The sequence below is a fragment of the Rana temporaria genome, chromosome 2, assembly GCF_905171775.1.
Source record: "Rana temporaria chromosome 2, aRanTem1.1, whole genome shotgun sequence".
NCBI classification, from domain to species: domain Eukaryota; kingdom Metazoa; phylum Chordata; class Amphibia; order Anura; family Ranidae; genus Rana; species Rana temporaria.
Genome location: NC_053490.1, coordinates 534453328 through 534467929, shown reverse-complemented (window position 1 = coordinate 534467929; position 14602 = coordinate 534453328). Strand labels below are relative to the sequence as shown.

Genomic DNA, 14602 nt, shown 5'->3' with positions numbered 1-14602 from the left:
GGAAATATAAAGAGGACTTGTCATGTCGGGGAATATAAAGAGGACCTGTCATGTCTGAGAATATAAAGAGGACCTGTCATGTCTGGGAATATAAAGAGGACCTGTCATGTCTGGAAATATAAAGAGGACTCTCATCTGCTCCAACCAATGGGAATCTATTTAAAAAGCATTTGCTGAATGAATAAAGATGTGTTCATACTGCACAAATTCTGGCTGTAATTCACTAAACGAGTAATCCTTATAATTGTTTGCACCATCTAGTGGCCAAAATGGAGTATATTTTCTTATTTAGGTAGTTCAAAAAATTATATAATGGTTTGGCCACTAGATGGAGCTGATGATCATTGGAATTACTCTATTAGGAAAATTATAGTCAGAATTTGTGCAGATTGCACACAAGTTTTGACTTTCATCCAAGAAATGGTTTATAAATAGACCAATCAGTGTTTGTTCATTTTTTACTTTGGTTACGCTTAGTGACATTTAAAAGACACTGAAAGTTCTGCTGACATTTCTGATGTGTCTTCTCTTTCCAGGTCTCCCCCTGTGTATGATGATCATATCGGTGTCATCAGGAACGGTGTATATACAGAGCGGATCAGACATCTCTGACTGTAATATGAAGTGTCCTCAGGATGATGTCACTGTGGAACTGTTCAGACAATGCGGAGGGGAGGATAGGACATTGCTGGAAAATCTCTGTTATATAAACTTCACTAAATCGCATGATTCCAGACTCCAACTGGACACAGGGAGCGGCTGCTGGAAGCTGACACATGCCAGGAAGAGTGACTCCTGTGTGTATAAGGTTTGGTGTCACTGTGCTCCGGGATATCTGATGTTCTCTACAGAGATCCGTGTTCTGGGTAAGAATCCATATACTGCATCACACTTCTCTCCACACCACATTGTACTCTATGGGGGAAGAAGTGTGGCTGTTATCAGTGCTTTAACTGGGCCGGAACGCGGCGGTACTCAGTACCGCCACTTCCAAAAATGGCCCTGGAGAGTACCAGCACCTCTCCGTGCGCCCAGTACGTGGGTTTCCCGTACCGGAACGCAGCCCCAGGCCAGGAATATGATGATACGGCCCGACGGACCTTTTAATCCGGCCCCCGGGCGGAGAACTAGCTACAGCATTGTAGTGGCTGGCTGCTGGGCGAATTACATCGCGCACAGTCTCCTCCATAATAGTCATTGGCTGGGCCGGCCATCAGCTAGTGGAGGGGGGCGGGCCGTGTGCAGAGTACGGCTTGAGCCGTACGTGCAGGCGCAGGCAGGGAGTTGACCTCACGTTAGATGACGTCAACTCCTTTCCGCGCGACTATGAGGAGCGATCAGTGCGGCGTGGTGGATGTGAGCGGGTGACTGGCCCTCCTAGGACGGTGCAGCAAAGTGAAAATCAGTCATCGGACTTTGCTTTGGATCTGAAGTACAGATTCTGTACTAATGGTGAGTGATGTTTTGTTGCTATGGCTGCTCACAGACTGATATGTATATTCTATACTTCTCCTATCTATTTTCTGTGGTGTCTGTCCCTTGTCATGCTTTGTGCCCATTTTATCTTCTCTTTTTTTAGTTTCTGACATCATCAGCTGGTTTATGTAATTTTAGCAGAAAATGCACCAATATATTGCAAACCATAGCAGCAATATATTGGTGCATTTTCTGCTAAAATGGCATGGACTCACCTGTGTATTACACCAGAAGGATGGAGAGGTGATGGGGAATGACATCTCACAGGATTGTAATATACATGGCATGGTACCTGTGTATTACACCAGAAGGATGAAGAGGTGATGGGGAATGACATCTCACAGCGTCTCCTCCTATAGAGATTAGGAACTCTGCAATTTATCATGGCTCGTTTCAGACAGCCATGCAGACTTGCCCTGTTATTTTCCTTTTATGTTTATTTTCTCGGTTTTGTCTTGAAAAGTAGGAAGATGTTCATTGTATGATTATTGTTGCAAGCTTGCACATGGACTGCTCAGACTGATGAATAACATCCATTATTCTATCTATTTTCTGTGGTGTCTGTCCCTTGTCATGCTTTGTGCCCATTTTATCTTCTCTTTTTTTAGTTTCTGACATCATCAGCTGGTTTATGTAATTTTAGCAGCAAAATCAAATGTTAGGTTTCGTCTAAGAGAGGGTTTGTAAAATATATATATTTTCATGTTCAGTATTGGGGGGAGGGGAGCACCGGCGCCTAATAGAGTACCGGCACCTCTTTTGGCCCACTTAAAGCACTGGCTGTTATACAGGATGAGTGATTATTGTAAATCAAAGAGGTGTACATCTTCATGCACTAGGATTAGGGCATTGCCTACTGATATTTACCCATCTGTCCTACTCAATATGACACTGGAGGGATGTGGACATTCCATGTCTATTATGGGCCCAGAAGGGTTTGTAACTATCAGCACAGTCCTGTTTCTGATAACTTGAAATGGGACCACAGACTGTAACCCAGTAGAGCACATATATGGAGAAGTGTGGCATATACAAAAGTACAAAGTAGAGTAATACACTCACCGGCCACTTTATTAGGTACACCTGTTCAATTGCCTGGTAATACAAATTGCTAATCAGACAATCACAAGGGCAGCAACTCAATGCATTTAGGTATCTAGACGTGGTGAAGACGACTTGCTATAGTTCAAACCGAGCATCAGAATGGGGAAGAAAGGTGACTTTGAACGTGGCGAGGTCATTGGTGGCGGACAGGCTGGTCTGAGTATTTATGCGATTTTCACACACAACCATCTCCCGGGTTTACAGAGAATGGTGGGGAAAAGAGAAAATATCCAGTGAGCGGCTGTTGTGTGGAGGAAAATGCCTTGTTGATGTCAAAGGAGAATGGGCAGACTGATAAAAATCGCAGATCTCCGCCATTACTAGTATAAAAAAAAATGCCATAAATCTATCCCCTATTTTGTAGGCGCTATAACTTTTGCGCAAACCAATCAATATTCGCTTCTTGCAATTTTTTACCAAAAATATGTAGAAGAATACATATCGGACTAAACTGATGAAGAAATTTGTATTTTTTTCTTTTTGGGGGGGGATATTAATTTAAGCAAAAAATAAAAAATATTGTATTTTTTTTTTAAATTGTCGCTCTATTTTTGTTTATAGCGCAAAAAATAAAAACCACAGAGGTGATCAAATACCACCAAAAGAAAGCTCTATTTGTGGGGAAAAAAGGACGCCAATTTTGCTTGGGTACAACATCGCACGACTGTCAGTTAAAGGGACGCAATTGTCAGTTAAAGCAAAGCAGTGCCGTATCTCAAAAAATGGCCTGGTCAGGAAGGGGGCAAATCCTTCCAGGGCTGAAGTGGTTAATAAATGGTACCATTGGTAATGCACTAGGCTGATGCGCCCTTTTTTGTGATTTAGGCTCCAAGGAGCGTTCTCAAGATAGATGCTTCACCTTGAAGTGCTTTGAATCCTCAGGATGAAAAATGCTATAGAAGCACATAATACATTTAAGCATGAAATTATTTGGCTGTCCTTCTCCTGATATTCCAGGTCCGGTTCTCATCTCCAACATCACCAGTAACTGTAGCCGGCTGGGTGAGGAGACGGCGGTGAGCGTCCAGTTCTCTGGAGAAGAGAGCGCTGTGACCTGGGAGGTGGACGGGGAGCCTCTCCCTGAAAGATACCGGCTGATAGATGACAATAGGACTCTGATTATCCCCGGTGTGCAGAGAGACGACGCTGAGAGGAGATTCCGGGTCAGGATCACAAACCCGGTCAGTGAGGAGATCCGGGAATACCGGCTCATCAATGATACGATGTTCATCAGAATGCTGGAAGCAGAAGGTATTGGTGACTATGGGGGTCATGTTATATTCCATGTATGGGGGTGTTATAGATTGGGGGTCATCCTGTCTCCTCTTCTCTGGGGGGTATATGTGTGACACAATAGTAACATTGTATCTTGTTGTCTCTTCTCTGCTCTCCTGATGGAGGATTATACAAGTGAGATGTCACATGACCACCAACCATACAAACTGATACATTGTATATTTATTATTTGTTCTGTATTTCTTATTTGAAATCCTATTTACTCTCACAGGTTCTGATTCACATGGAAGGACAAGAGTGGGTCTGATTGCAGTAGTGTTGGTCCCAGTGGTGTTCTGCAGTATAGGATGGGTGAGTGGTCTTCTCTGCTCCTTTATAGTACAATATTATGATGATAATGAGAATAGTTATTTAGTGGATTTAGAGACAGAATGTTGTTTTCACCAGCTAGAATGTACTATAGTATGTAGTAGGGATGGACCAATACTGGTATCCGTATTGGTGCCAATACCGAGTATTTTCACAAGTGTACTTGTACTCGTGAAAATGCTCACAATACTGAAACCGATACTTTGCGGTGTGATTTGCGTCCATACAAAATGAATGGGCGCAATAGGCACTGCAAAATATTGCATGCGATTTGAACAGAAATGCGGTGCGATTCCTGTCCAAATTGCAAGCCTATTCCTGCACTGTGGAAAAAAGTTTAGCGCTAATAATGACTAAAATTCTAGTGAAAAAATTAACAAACTTAATATACAACACCACATGTGAAACTGATAGTGATAAATATACTAAATATAGTCCATATATCCTCCAATGAATGAGTAAGAATGGTGATAAGATCTGATCAACGCCAGAAATAAATTAAAGTAAATTAAAAAGTTCATGAAAAAGAAGTCCAGTGAGTAATTGAGTGAACAAAGTCCAACGGTGATTTCTAAATAGGAGATCCACCACCACGTATGACAAGGGGCTTACCGGATGGATTGGACCCAGAAGGGCATATACCCGCTAGGCCAATCAAGCTTGTATAAACGGTACACTTTACGGGGTACACCGCAGATGTCTCAATACCAGGTATCCTCGATAAGACCTCAGACAGAGAAATCCAGGGGTTCGCACCAGGTTATTTCTGGCGTTGATCAGATCTTATCACCATTCTTACTCATTCATTGGAGGATATATGGACTTTATTTAGTATATTTATCAGTTTCACATGTGGTGTTGTATATTAAGTTTGTTAATTTTTTCACTCGAATTTTAGTCATTATTAGCGCTACACTTTTTTCCACATTACTTTTTAGCAATTTGATCTTCTTTGCTGTGTTAGCTGCTCCATTTACATAGTATTAAATAGCGCAGTATTTTTTATTTTCTATTCCTGCACTGCTTCTCTGTGAACCCCGGCTTGTCATAGTGATCACACAGGAGCAGTGCGGGAAACCTCCCTGCATGACGGGTTCAGGGGCGGACTGACCATTCAAGCACTCGGGCATTGCCCGAGGGCCCCATGCCACTAGGGGGCCCCATCAGGGCTGCCAGGCTCAGTAAAACCAGGGACAGTATGTAAAAATCAGTTTTTTTTTACATCTGTCCCTGATATGTCTGATACCGACATGCTTTTCATGTGAAAATCTCGATATTTTAGCTGCCCCTCCTCTGCACTGCCTCCTGGCATGATGGCCATCTGTATGCCCGGGGGCCCCATAATCTTCTATTGCCCGGGGGCCCTATGAGTTGTGAGTCCGCCCCTGGGCGGGTTCCACCAGCTCCGGCTCCCATATGACTGTGGACAGCTACAGCTCCTCCTGCCTCTCTCATGGCTTTGTTTCCTCCGGCGGCTCTCCCCCAACCTCCAGCGGTTCAAACCATCTCTTTCTAGTGCTGACAGTACGGACTACAAGGATTCTAATTGGTCAGCGCTTTCACATGGAGGATGTTTGCCAATCAGAAGCCGTCTAGACCGTACTGTCAGGAGAGGAGAGAAAGTTGTGGTAAATTTCAAATCCCTGGTGAAGTGGCTTATCTTGACAGCGGTGGATCACAGAAATCTGGTTGGGGAGGAGGTCCAGTGATTAACTCGAACTGCTGGGGGCCAGGGAGAGAGAGAGAACACTGCGGGGGGGCCGGGGAGAGAGAGAACACTGCTGGGGGCCAGGGAGAGAGAGAACACTGCGGGGGGGCCGGGGAGAGAGAGAACACTGCGGGGGGCCGGGGAGAGAGAGAACACTGCTGGGGGCCGGGGAGAGAGAGAACACTGCTGGGGGCCGGGGAGAGAGAGAACACTGCGGGGGGCCGGGGAGAGAGAGAACACTGCGGGAGGCCGGGGAGAGAGAGAAAACTGCGGGGGGGCCGGGGAGAGAGAGAACACTGCGGGGGGCCGGGGAGAGAGAGAACACTGCGGGGGGCCGGGGAGAGAGAGAACACTGCTGGGGGCAGGGGAGAGAGAGAACACTGAGGGAGGCCGGGGAGAGAGAGAGAGAGAGAGAGAAAGAGAGAGAACACTGCGGGGGGCCAGGGAGAGAGAGAGAGAGAACACTGCGGGGGGCCAGGGAGAGAGAGAGAACACTGCTGGGGGCCAGGGAGAGAGAGAACACTGCGGGGGGGGGGGGGGCGGGGAGAGAGAGAACACTACAAAAACAATGGGTATGTGCAGCGCAAATAAAGTAATAAATGAAACAGTGATATGCAAATCACAACATATATATATATATATATATATATATATATATATATATATATATATATATATATATATATATATATAAAAAGTCCCAATAGTAAGACCAAGGTAGGTAGGGATAAAGTCTCTCGTGAAGAAGGTGAGTTTGAATCCTCTGCTGGTGAGCATGACAACAGAATCCTCCACCACACACACAATGGCCCGGATTCACATACATTGGCGCATATTTATGCCGGCGTAGTGTATCTAATATACGCTACGCCGAACCAGCGCAGAGAGGCAAGCACCGAATTCACGAAGCACCTGCCTCCCAAACTGCGCTGGGTTCCCTCGGCGTAAGCCGTCGTAGGTGGAAGTGGGCGTCAGCAATGCAAATGATGGGCCGAGCGCCATAAAGATACGAATAACGAACGGCACATGCGCCTTCCCGTAGACGAATCCCAGTGCGCATGCTCAGAATCACGTCAAAACAACTGCCTAAGATACGTTGAATCACTGCCTACGACGTGAACGTAACCTACGTAAAATATGATAGCTTGTGTTCCCTGGTGCAGCCATTTGCATGGATGCTGCTGACTTACACCTGCTTTATGGGGCATAACTTTACGCCGAAAGTACGACTTACACAACCCGCAGATATTATGTGCCGGGCGCAAGTACGTTCGTGAATCGGCGTATCTCCCTCATTTGCATATGTGAATAGGTAATCAATGGGAGCACCACTTGCGGCCAGCGTAAATATGCGCCCACGATACGCCGGCGTAGGAAAGTTACGTTGGTTGGATGAAGCCTATTTTCCGGCGTGTCTAGTTCTGTAGGCACGGCGCACAGATATAACGGCGCATATTTACACTTACGCGGCATATGTCGAGATACGTCGGCGTAAGTGCTTTGTGAATCCGGGCCTCTGTGCTCACCAGAAAAGATGGACCTCTCTGTGGGAGAAGGTCATGTGAGCATGTATCCAACAAAGGATAATACCAAATGATCCATGCAGTAGGAGTGTCTCCAAACAGGTGAGCAGCAAAACCAGGGCTGGCCTGCAGTGTCCGTGATCTCCACTAAAAGTTGTTGGGTGAAATCGCATTGGAATGCATGACCAAAAAATATATAAAGGAAACGATCTAAATGGCCTCCGTATGTTTATTTTAATAAAAGGAGGGGGACATATAAAAAGATATACGCTGATGGTAGCACAGGGATAAATCTAAAATATCGAACAAGCGTGGAAGCTGAATATATCAATCCAGCGGAGAGATGGCAGCGGGTGACATACGTGCATAAGCTCCTCTTCCTGTACGCGGCGTTATGTCCTGGTTGGACTTTGTACATTGTTTTTGTATTGTTTCTATAGGCTTGTGATTACCTATTTGTGTTCAGTTAGCATTTCATTTTGTTTATTCATATTGGTTGTTTGCGCTGATTGTTTTTCCAATTTTTACACAGAGAGAGAACACTGCGGGGGGGGCCGGGGAGAGAGAGAAGTGGGTGGTCATTTACTGGGGACAATCCTGGGGAATCTATGAGGACATTCAATGCCCCCACCTGACCTCTCATCCTGGATTTTCTATTCTCAGATTCTCAGAGGGAGCAGTAAAGTGATTCGGAAAGACTCAGAGAATGTATTTTTGCCCGCTGTCACCCAGAAAAGATCGGAGCACATTATTGGGGATTCTGGTACTGGAAGAGACGGAGGAGATCCGGTAACTTGTCGTTAAGGTTCCTCTATCGAGCTGGTTCCTGTAAGGACTGCGCAGGCGCAATCCTTGCCGACGGAAATCTCCGAACCTCAGCCGGCATCCAGGCTCATTCTTTAACAACCCCGTGGATTGGAGGATGTTAAAAAAAAGGGCCAGGAGGCCGATCGAGCCGTCTGAGCGAAGCGATGACGTGAGGCCGACTGGCCACTTTCCTCAAATTCCACGTCGCCCTGGATGCCGGCCGAGGTTCGAAGATTTCCGTTGGCAAGGATTGCGCCTGCAAAGTCCTTAAAGCAGTGGTCTCAAAGTGCCATTTGCGGCCCACGGACCAGTTATAAATGGCCCGCAGGCAGGGCGGAAGTGGGGGGAGCAAAGAGGAAGAAAAAATGTTTATTTATTTTTTGTGAGCTGGCGCCATCTGGTGGTGAGCCGTTGGTATTACAAGTTATTACCACCAGAAGTGAGCTGGCGGCATCTGGTGGTGGCCGTTGGTATTACAAGTTAAGCATTACAAGTTAAACAGCAATTCTAATGTCATTTTACACTATTTTCACTGCCATCTTCTTCCCTCTAATTAGAACCCCCAAACATTATATATATTTTTTATCCTAACACCCTAGAGAATAAAATGGCGATCGTTGCAATACTTTCTGTTACGCCGTATTTGCGCAGCGGTCTTACAAGCGCACTTTTTTGGGAAAAAATTACACTTTTTTTAATTAAAAAATAAGACAACAGTAAAGTTATCCCCATTTTTTTTAATATTATGAAAGATAATGTTACGCCGAGTAAATTCATACCCAAAATGTCACGCTTCAAAATTGCGTCTGCTTGTGGAATGCCGACAAACTTTTTTTACCCTTTAAAATCTTCATAGGCGACGTTTAAAAAAATCTACAGGTTGCATGTTTTAAGTTACAGAGGAGGTCTAGTGCTAGAATTATTGCTCTTGCTCTACCAATCGCGGCGATACCTCACATGTGTGGTTTGAACACCGTTTACATATGCGGGCGCTGCTCGCGTATGTGTTCGCTTCTGCGCGCAAGCTCGTCGGGACGGGGCGCGTTTTCTGGCTCCTAATTTTTTTAGCTGGCTCCTAGATTGCTGACACCAGTGCTGGGGGTTAATAATGTGTTCGCTGACACCAGTACTGTTGTTTTTGAAGTTTGAAAGTTTGCATGCGGCCCCCCATGGCATATGAAAACTTGTCTTGTGGCCCTCAGGTAATTTGAGTTTGAGACCCCTGCCTTAAAGGAACCAGCTCGTTAGCCGGAACCAGATCATCAGATCACCGGATCCAAATGCACAGTGACCTCGGATCTGTCACCATGCCAGGATTTCAGAGCCTCCCATACATTGTCTATAATGGGGACACTATAGATGACTGGGCCATGAATACACACAACTGATCTATGACCTCAGATCAACACCTGGGAGAAATCTTTATCATCTACATTTATTAGCAGCACATCACATTATAGATTGTGGCTTTAGGACATGCAATGGAGAAAAACAAAATGTGACATTCAATGTGTTTCCAGTCTTTGCTCCGCCTCTCCTCGCTATATGATTTCTATTATCTGTCGCACTTTTATCTCTGCACCTTCTGTGTGTGTGTTGTATGTCTTCCAAAGTTCCTGTAGGTGTCGCTGTGGGGTTGATTTTCTAAAACCGGAGAGTGCAATAGCTGGCGCAGCTCTGCATGGAAACCAATCGGCTTCCAGGTTTTATTGTCAAAGCTTCATTGAAGAAGCTGAAGTTAGAAGCTGATTGGCTACCATGCACAGCTGCACCAGATCTCTAGTTTTAGTAAATAAACCCCCTGTGTGTTCTTATATAAAGTGTACCTGTCCTCTAGGATTGCCACCTTTTCTTCAACCCGAACACATTAGCGGCCTGGGAGACCTTTGGGTGCCCCAAGGACAGTAGTAATGTGGTTTGCATAGCGTAACCACAGTGAACAGTGGGTGTGGCCTAGACATGTGGGGTTCGTTTCGTTCCGAATAAAAATGTGAATGAAAATTTAGATGTAACCGAATTTCCGAATTGGAATAGGACTGAATTAAAACAAATCCAAAATGAAGAAAAAAAATGCAGGCGGAATTCAAAATCGAATCGTTTTCCAATCTCCAAAGTGAATTAAATTGAATTCTATTCCTTTTATTTTCTAGTCTATTTTATTATTTTTGGAAATTGGAAAACTTTTTGAATTCGATTCAAAAACAAATTCCGAAAGCGGAATTAAACGAATGAAACTAATTTAACCACTTCCCGCCCAAGGACGTCATATGACGTCCTGGACTTTCAGTGGGGATATCTGAATGATGCCTGCATCTACAGGCATCATTCAGATATCCATCTCTTCAGCCAGCGATCCTTATGCACGGACGTCACAACATTTAACAGAGTACATATTGGCCTAAATATATGAGCGACGCAGCACCGTGTCGCAAAAAAATGCTCTGGTCAGAAAGGGGGGTAAATCTTCCGAGGCTGAAGTGGTTAAACAGGGACCTGGACAATGCCATACGCAGTGTGTGAAGGAGAGGGACTGTGTACTGTGACATGCTGTGTATACAGTGGGGGGTAGGCGCTACAACTTTTGCGCAAACCAGTCACTATACGCTTATTGCGATTTATTTTTATTTTTTTACCAAAAATATGTAGAAGATTACGTATCGGCCTAAACTGAGAAAATTATAATTTTTTTTTTAAGTTGGATATTTATTAAAAAGTAAAAAATATTGTGTTTTTTTTCAAAATTGTCGCTCTATTTTTGTTTATAGCACAAAAAATAAAAACCGCAGAGGTGATCAAATACCACCAAAAGAAAGCTGAAAAAAGGACGCCAATTTTGTTTGGAAACCACGTCGCACGACCGCGCAATTGTCAGTTAAAACGACGCAGTGCCGGAAGCTGAAATTTCGCCTGGGCAGGAAGGGGGTGTATGTGCACATTAGGCAAGTGGTTAAGGACCCAACCCTTCCTCACCTACTCAGGTATAGGTATATATATATAATATACACTCACATGTAAACTAAGCGCTACCTCTACAATGAGCTCCACACCTCATAGGCTGTGCTTAGGGTGACTGCCCTGTTTATATTTAATTGCAGACCCCTGGTGACTGTGGGGATTTTGGGTTATTTTATCTGTTTCGCTATGTTCTCATGAGTAAGGTTACACCAATTCTGTATATGTTCATGATGTTCAATCACCTTCTGTTTGTATAAAAATTGTGTATTAATACATATTCTTATAATAAAAATTTCATATGGAAAAAGAAATGTGATCATGAAATTTGTGTAAAAATAAAATGTACCGTATATGAAATTCAGATGTTCCCCGAATGAAGCCAATACATTTCAGCACCTTCAGTTTTCCTTCTGCGATACGGATTACCAGCCATAAAGAGAACATGTGCTGTGCAGAGTCAAAGCCAACTACAGCCTACAGATATCACAATGTGTCTAAACAAACCTTCAAATTGTTGCAAAACCTCTTATGTGCATATGGCCTCATGCACACGGGTCAGAACTTGGCAGAAACAATGCTGTATATGTATATATGTTTATGAGCAAATGATGTTGAGCAAAAATGCATTCTACTGACCGAGGATATACATTTACTCTAGCCCTTGTACTATAATTATGCTTAGATGCATGTGTTTGTGTTTATGCATTGCACACGTAAATTATAATCATAATCTCTTCTCTGAATCCTGTTTTGGTGCAATTTCTATGCCTCTTAACCTCCCTGGCGGTATGATTATTTCAGAAAAAGGGTGCTGAAAGCGGTACCATTATTTGCAAGGAAATTTGGCGTTTTATACTGTAGGCCTGTAATTCTTAGGAATAACTCACTTAAATCTGACCAAACAAGAGTCTAGTAGGCATCCCGGGTATGACATTTTTTTTAAAAACAAAATTATAAATTATAATAAATAATCATAAATAATTATAACAATTAATAATATAATTATAACAAAAATGATTCAATAATGTAATCAACTCAAAATCACTGAAATTTGCTCAGTTGCAGAATTGTCGCTGTCATTACTTTTATTTTTTTATGACGAATTTCCCCACAAATCGCTATCGCTCAATTCTGCAAGTGATTATAATTTATTATCGCTGTTTTCTAGCTGCTCTAAAACCATTTTTGACATAAAAAGACTCTTTTGGTTGCTATGGACAATCTACAGTTTGCAGGCAGAAAGAACAGTTTTTATTATATAAAAGTACATGTAGGACACTGGGCAGACCACTAGGGACAAGGGGGTGTGTATTTTTTACATACAGTACTGTAATCTATAAGATTACAGTATACTGTGTGTATTGTGTTTGTTTACCTTTTTGAATTTGGCGCCGTTCTCCGCTCCCGTGCGTCGTAACGTCGCAGGGAACGGAGATCGCGGCACAGGAGGACACTGTGTGAATCGAGCGAGGTACCGCTCGCTCACACAGCGCGGTGGCATCGCTGGATCCAGGACAAGGTAAGTAAACCAAGCCTGTGGATTCAGCGAGGCGAGCCCAAGTCTGACTCGGGGTTACCGATCGTAGCCAAAAAATCTCACCCAGAGTCAGACTCGGGGATATCGCCAGGGGGGTTAATGCTGCTTTTAAAATACTGAACTAAATGCCTGATGTGAATGGCCACATGCACTAACAAAGAACTGTGTTTAAAAGCAGGGCTGCTGTTAGAAATTACAGGTCCCCCATACAGTCTACCTGACGTGGCCCCCTGTGCCAAAATATCAAAACAATATTTTCACCAAAAATATGTAAAAAATCATTATTAGTGGACACAAACATTTTGTTACATAGTTACATAGTAACACTATGGCCTGGATTCACATACATTGGTGCATATTTATGTATCGAATATACGCTACGCCGACGCAGCGCAGAGAGGCAAGCACAGTATTCACAAAGCACTTGCCTCCCAAACTGCGCTGGGTTTCCTCGGCGTAAGCCGGCGTAGGTGGAAGTGGGCGTGAGCCATGCTAATGAGGCGTGACCCCATGCAAATGATGGGCCAAGCGCCATAGAAGTACTTAAAGCGAACGGCGCATGCGCCGTCCCCCCGGGGCCACATCCCAGTGCGCATGCTCAGAATCACGTCGAAACAACTGCCTAAGATACGTCGAATCACTGCCTACGACGTGAACGTAACCTACGCCCAGCCCTATTCATGTACTATGTAAATGACGTAAAATACGACGGCTGTGTTCCCTGGTCCATACCTTTGCATGACTTGCACCTCATATATGGGGAATAACTTTACGCCGGACGTACGACTTACGCAAACCGCGTATATTATGCGCCGGGCGCAAGTATGTTTGTGAATCGGCGTATCTTCCTCATTTGCATATGTGCATAGAAAATCAATGGGAGCGGCAAATGCGCCTAGCGTAAATATGCGCCCACGATACGACGGCGTAGGCAAGTTACGTTGGTCGTAGGAAGCCTATTTTTAGGCGTATCTCAGCTTGTGGGCACGGCGCATAGATACGACGGCGCATAGTTACACTTACGCAGCGTATCTCGAGATACGTGGGCGTAAGTGCTTTGTGAATCCGGGCCATAAATTCTATCTTCAAGTCAAAATAAACAAACAAATAATAATGCATATATTTTCACCAACTAATGCATGTATTTCACCATGTAATCCCCCTTCCTAGCACAAATATTTGCCCAAATCCCAAACCCCAGCTTAAATCCCACCCGAATCCCCCCTGCTAGCACAAATCTCCCTCACCCCAAAAAAATAGCCGGCCTAGCACATATCCACTTTCTTCTCAAACTTTCTATTCTAGCACAAATCTTCTCCCCACAAATCCCCCCAGCCAGCACAAATCTCCCCCAATCCTTCCTATATCCCTCCTGTCATAATAGAGTTCATCTATACAGCACATGAGAGAGGATCACTCTTACCGTAGATTGCATTGCACTGAACACACACACACACTGCCCCCTATCTCCTCCAAGGGCTGCTCACCTCTTGGCAGCAGGAAATGTAGATAGGGGGCAGTAATCAAACTGTGTGTGTACAGTCCAATGCAATCTTCAGTAACAGCAATCCTGTCTCATGTACTGTATAGACCAGCGCTCTTCTGACAGAAGGGGAAAACACAACACAGCGCACCTCCCGCTGGCTCTTTTCTCTCTGCCTATTTTTCTCTCATCTCTCCAGCCTCCAGGCTACCTCCTCCTTGTCCCGGTGATCTGCCGATATGGTTCCGGCTAACGAGAAAGTTCCTTTAACCACTTAACGCCCGCCGCACGACTATTTACGTCCGCAAAATGGCACGGACAGGCAGATGGGGGTCCTTGCCTTTCCGCGGGTCAGGGGTCCGATCGGGACCCCCCCCGCTGCGTGTGGCGGGCGGCTTACCTCG

General features: G+C 44.5%; 1 protein-coding gene across 3 annotated transcripts; it reads left to right on the top strand.

The window, feature by feature from the left end:
• Window positions 1-477: 477 nt before the first annotated feature.
• LOC120928078 lies at window positions 478-11028 on the top strand. 3 transcript variants are annotated; one of them, XM_040339169.1, is made up of 5 exons: window positions 478-866; window positions 3538-3831; window positions 4088-4167; window positions 8080-8205; window positions 10989-11027. In XM_040339169.1, exons 1-5 carry the CDS (start codon window positions 518-520, stop codon window positions 10998-11000), a joined length of 861 nt encoding a protein of 286 aa, XP_040195103.1. In that variant the 5' UTR covers window positions 478-517; the 3' UTR covers window positions 11001-11027. The 3 variants fall into 3 exon arrangements, with proteins under 3 accessions (XP_040195103.1, XP_040195102.1, XP_040195104.1); XM_040339168.1 differs by lacking the exon at window positions 10989-11027 and having other exon boundaries at window positions 8080-8284; XM_040339170.1 differs by lacking the exon at window positions 8080-8205 and having other exon boundaries at window positions 480-866; window positions 10989-11028.
• Window positions 11029-14602: the final 3574 nt, after the last annotated feature.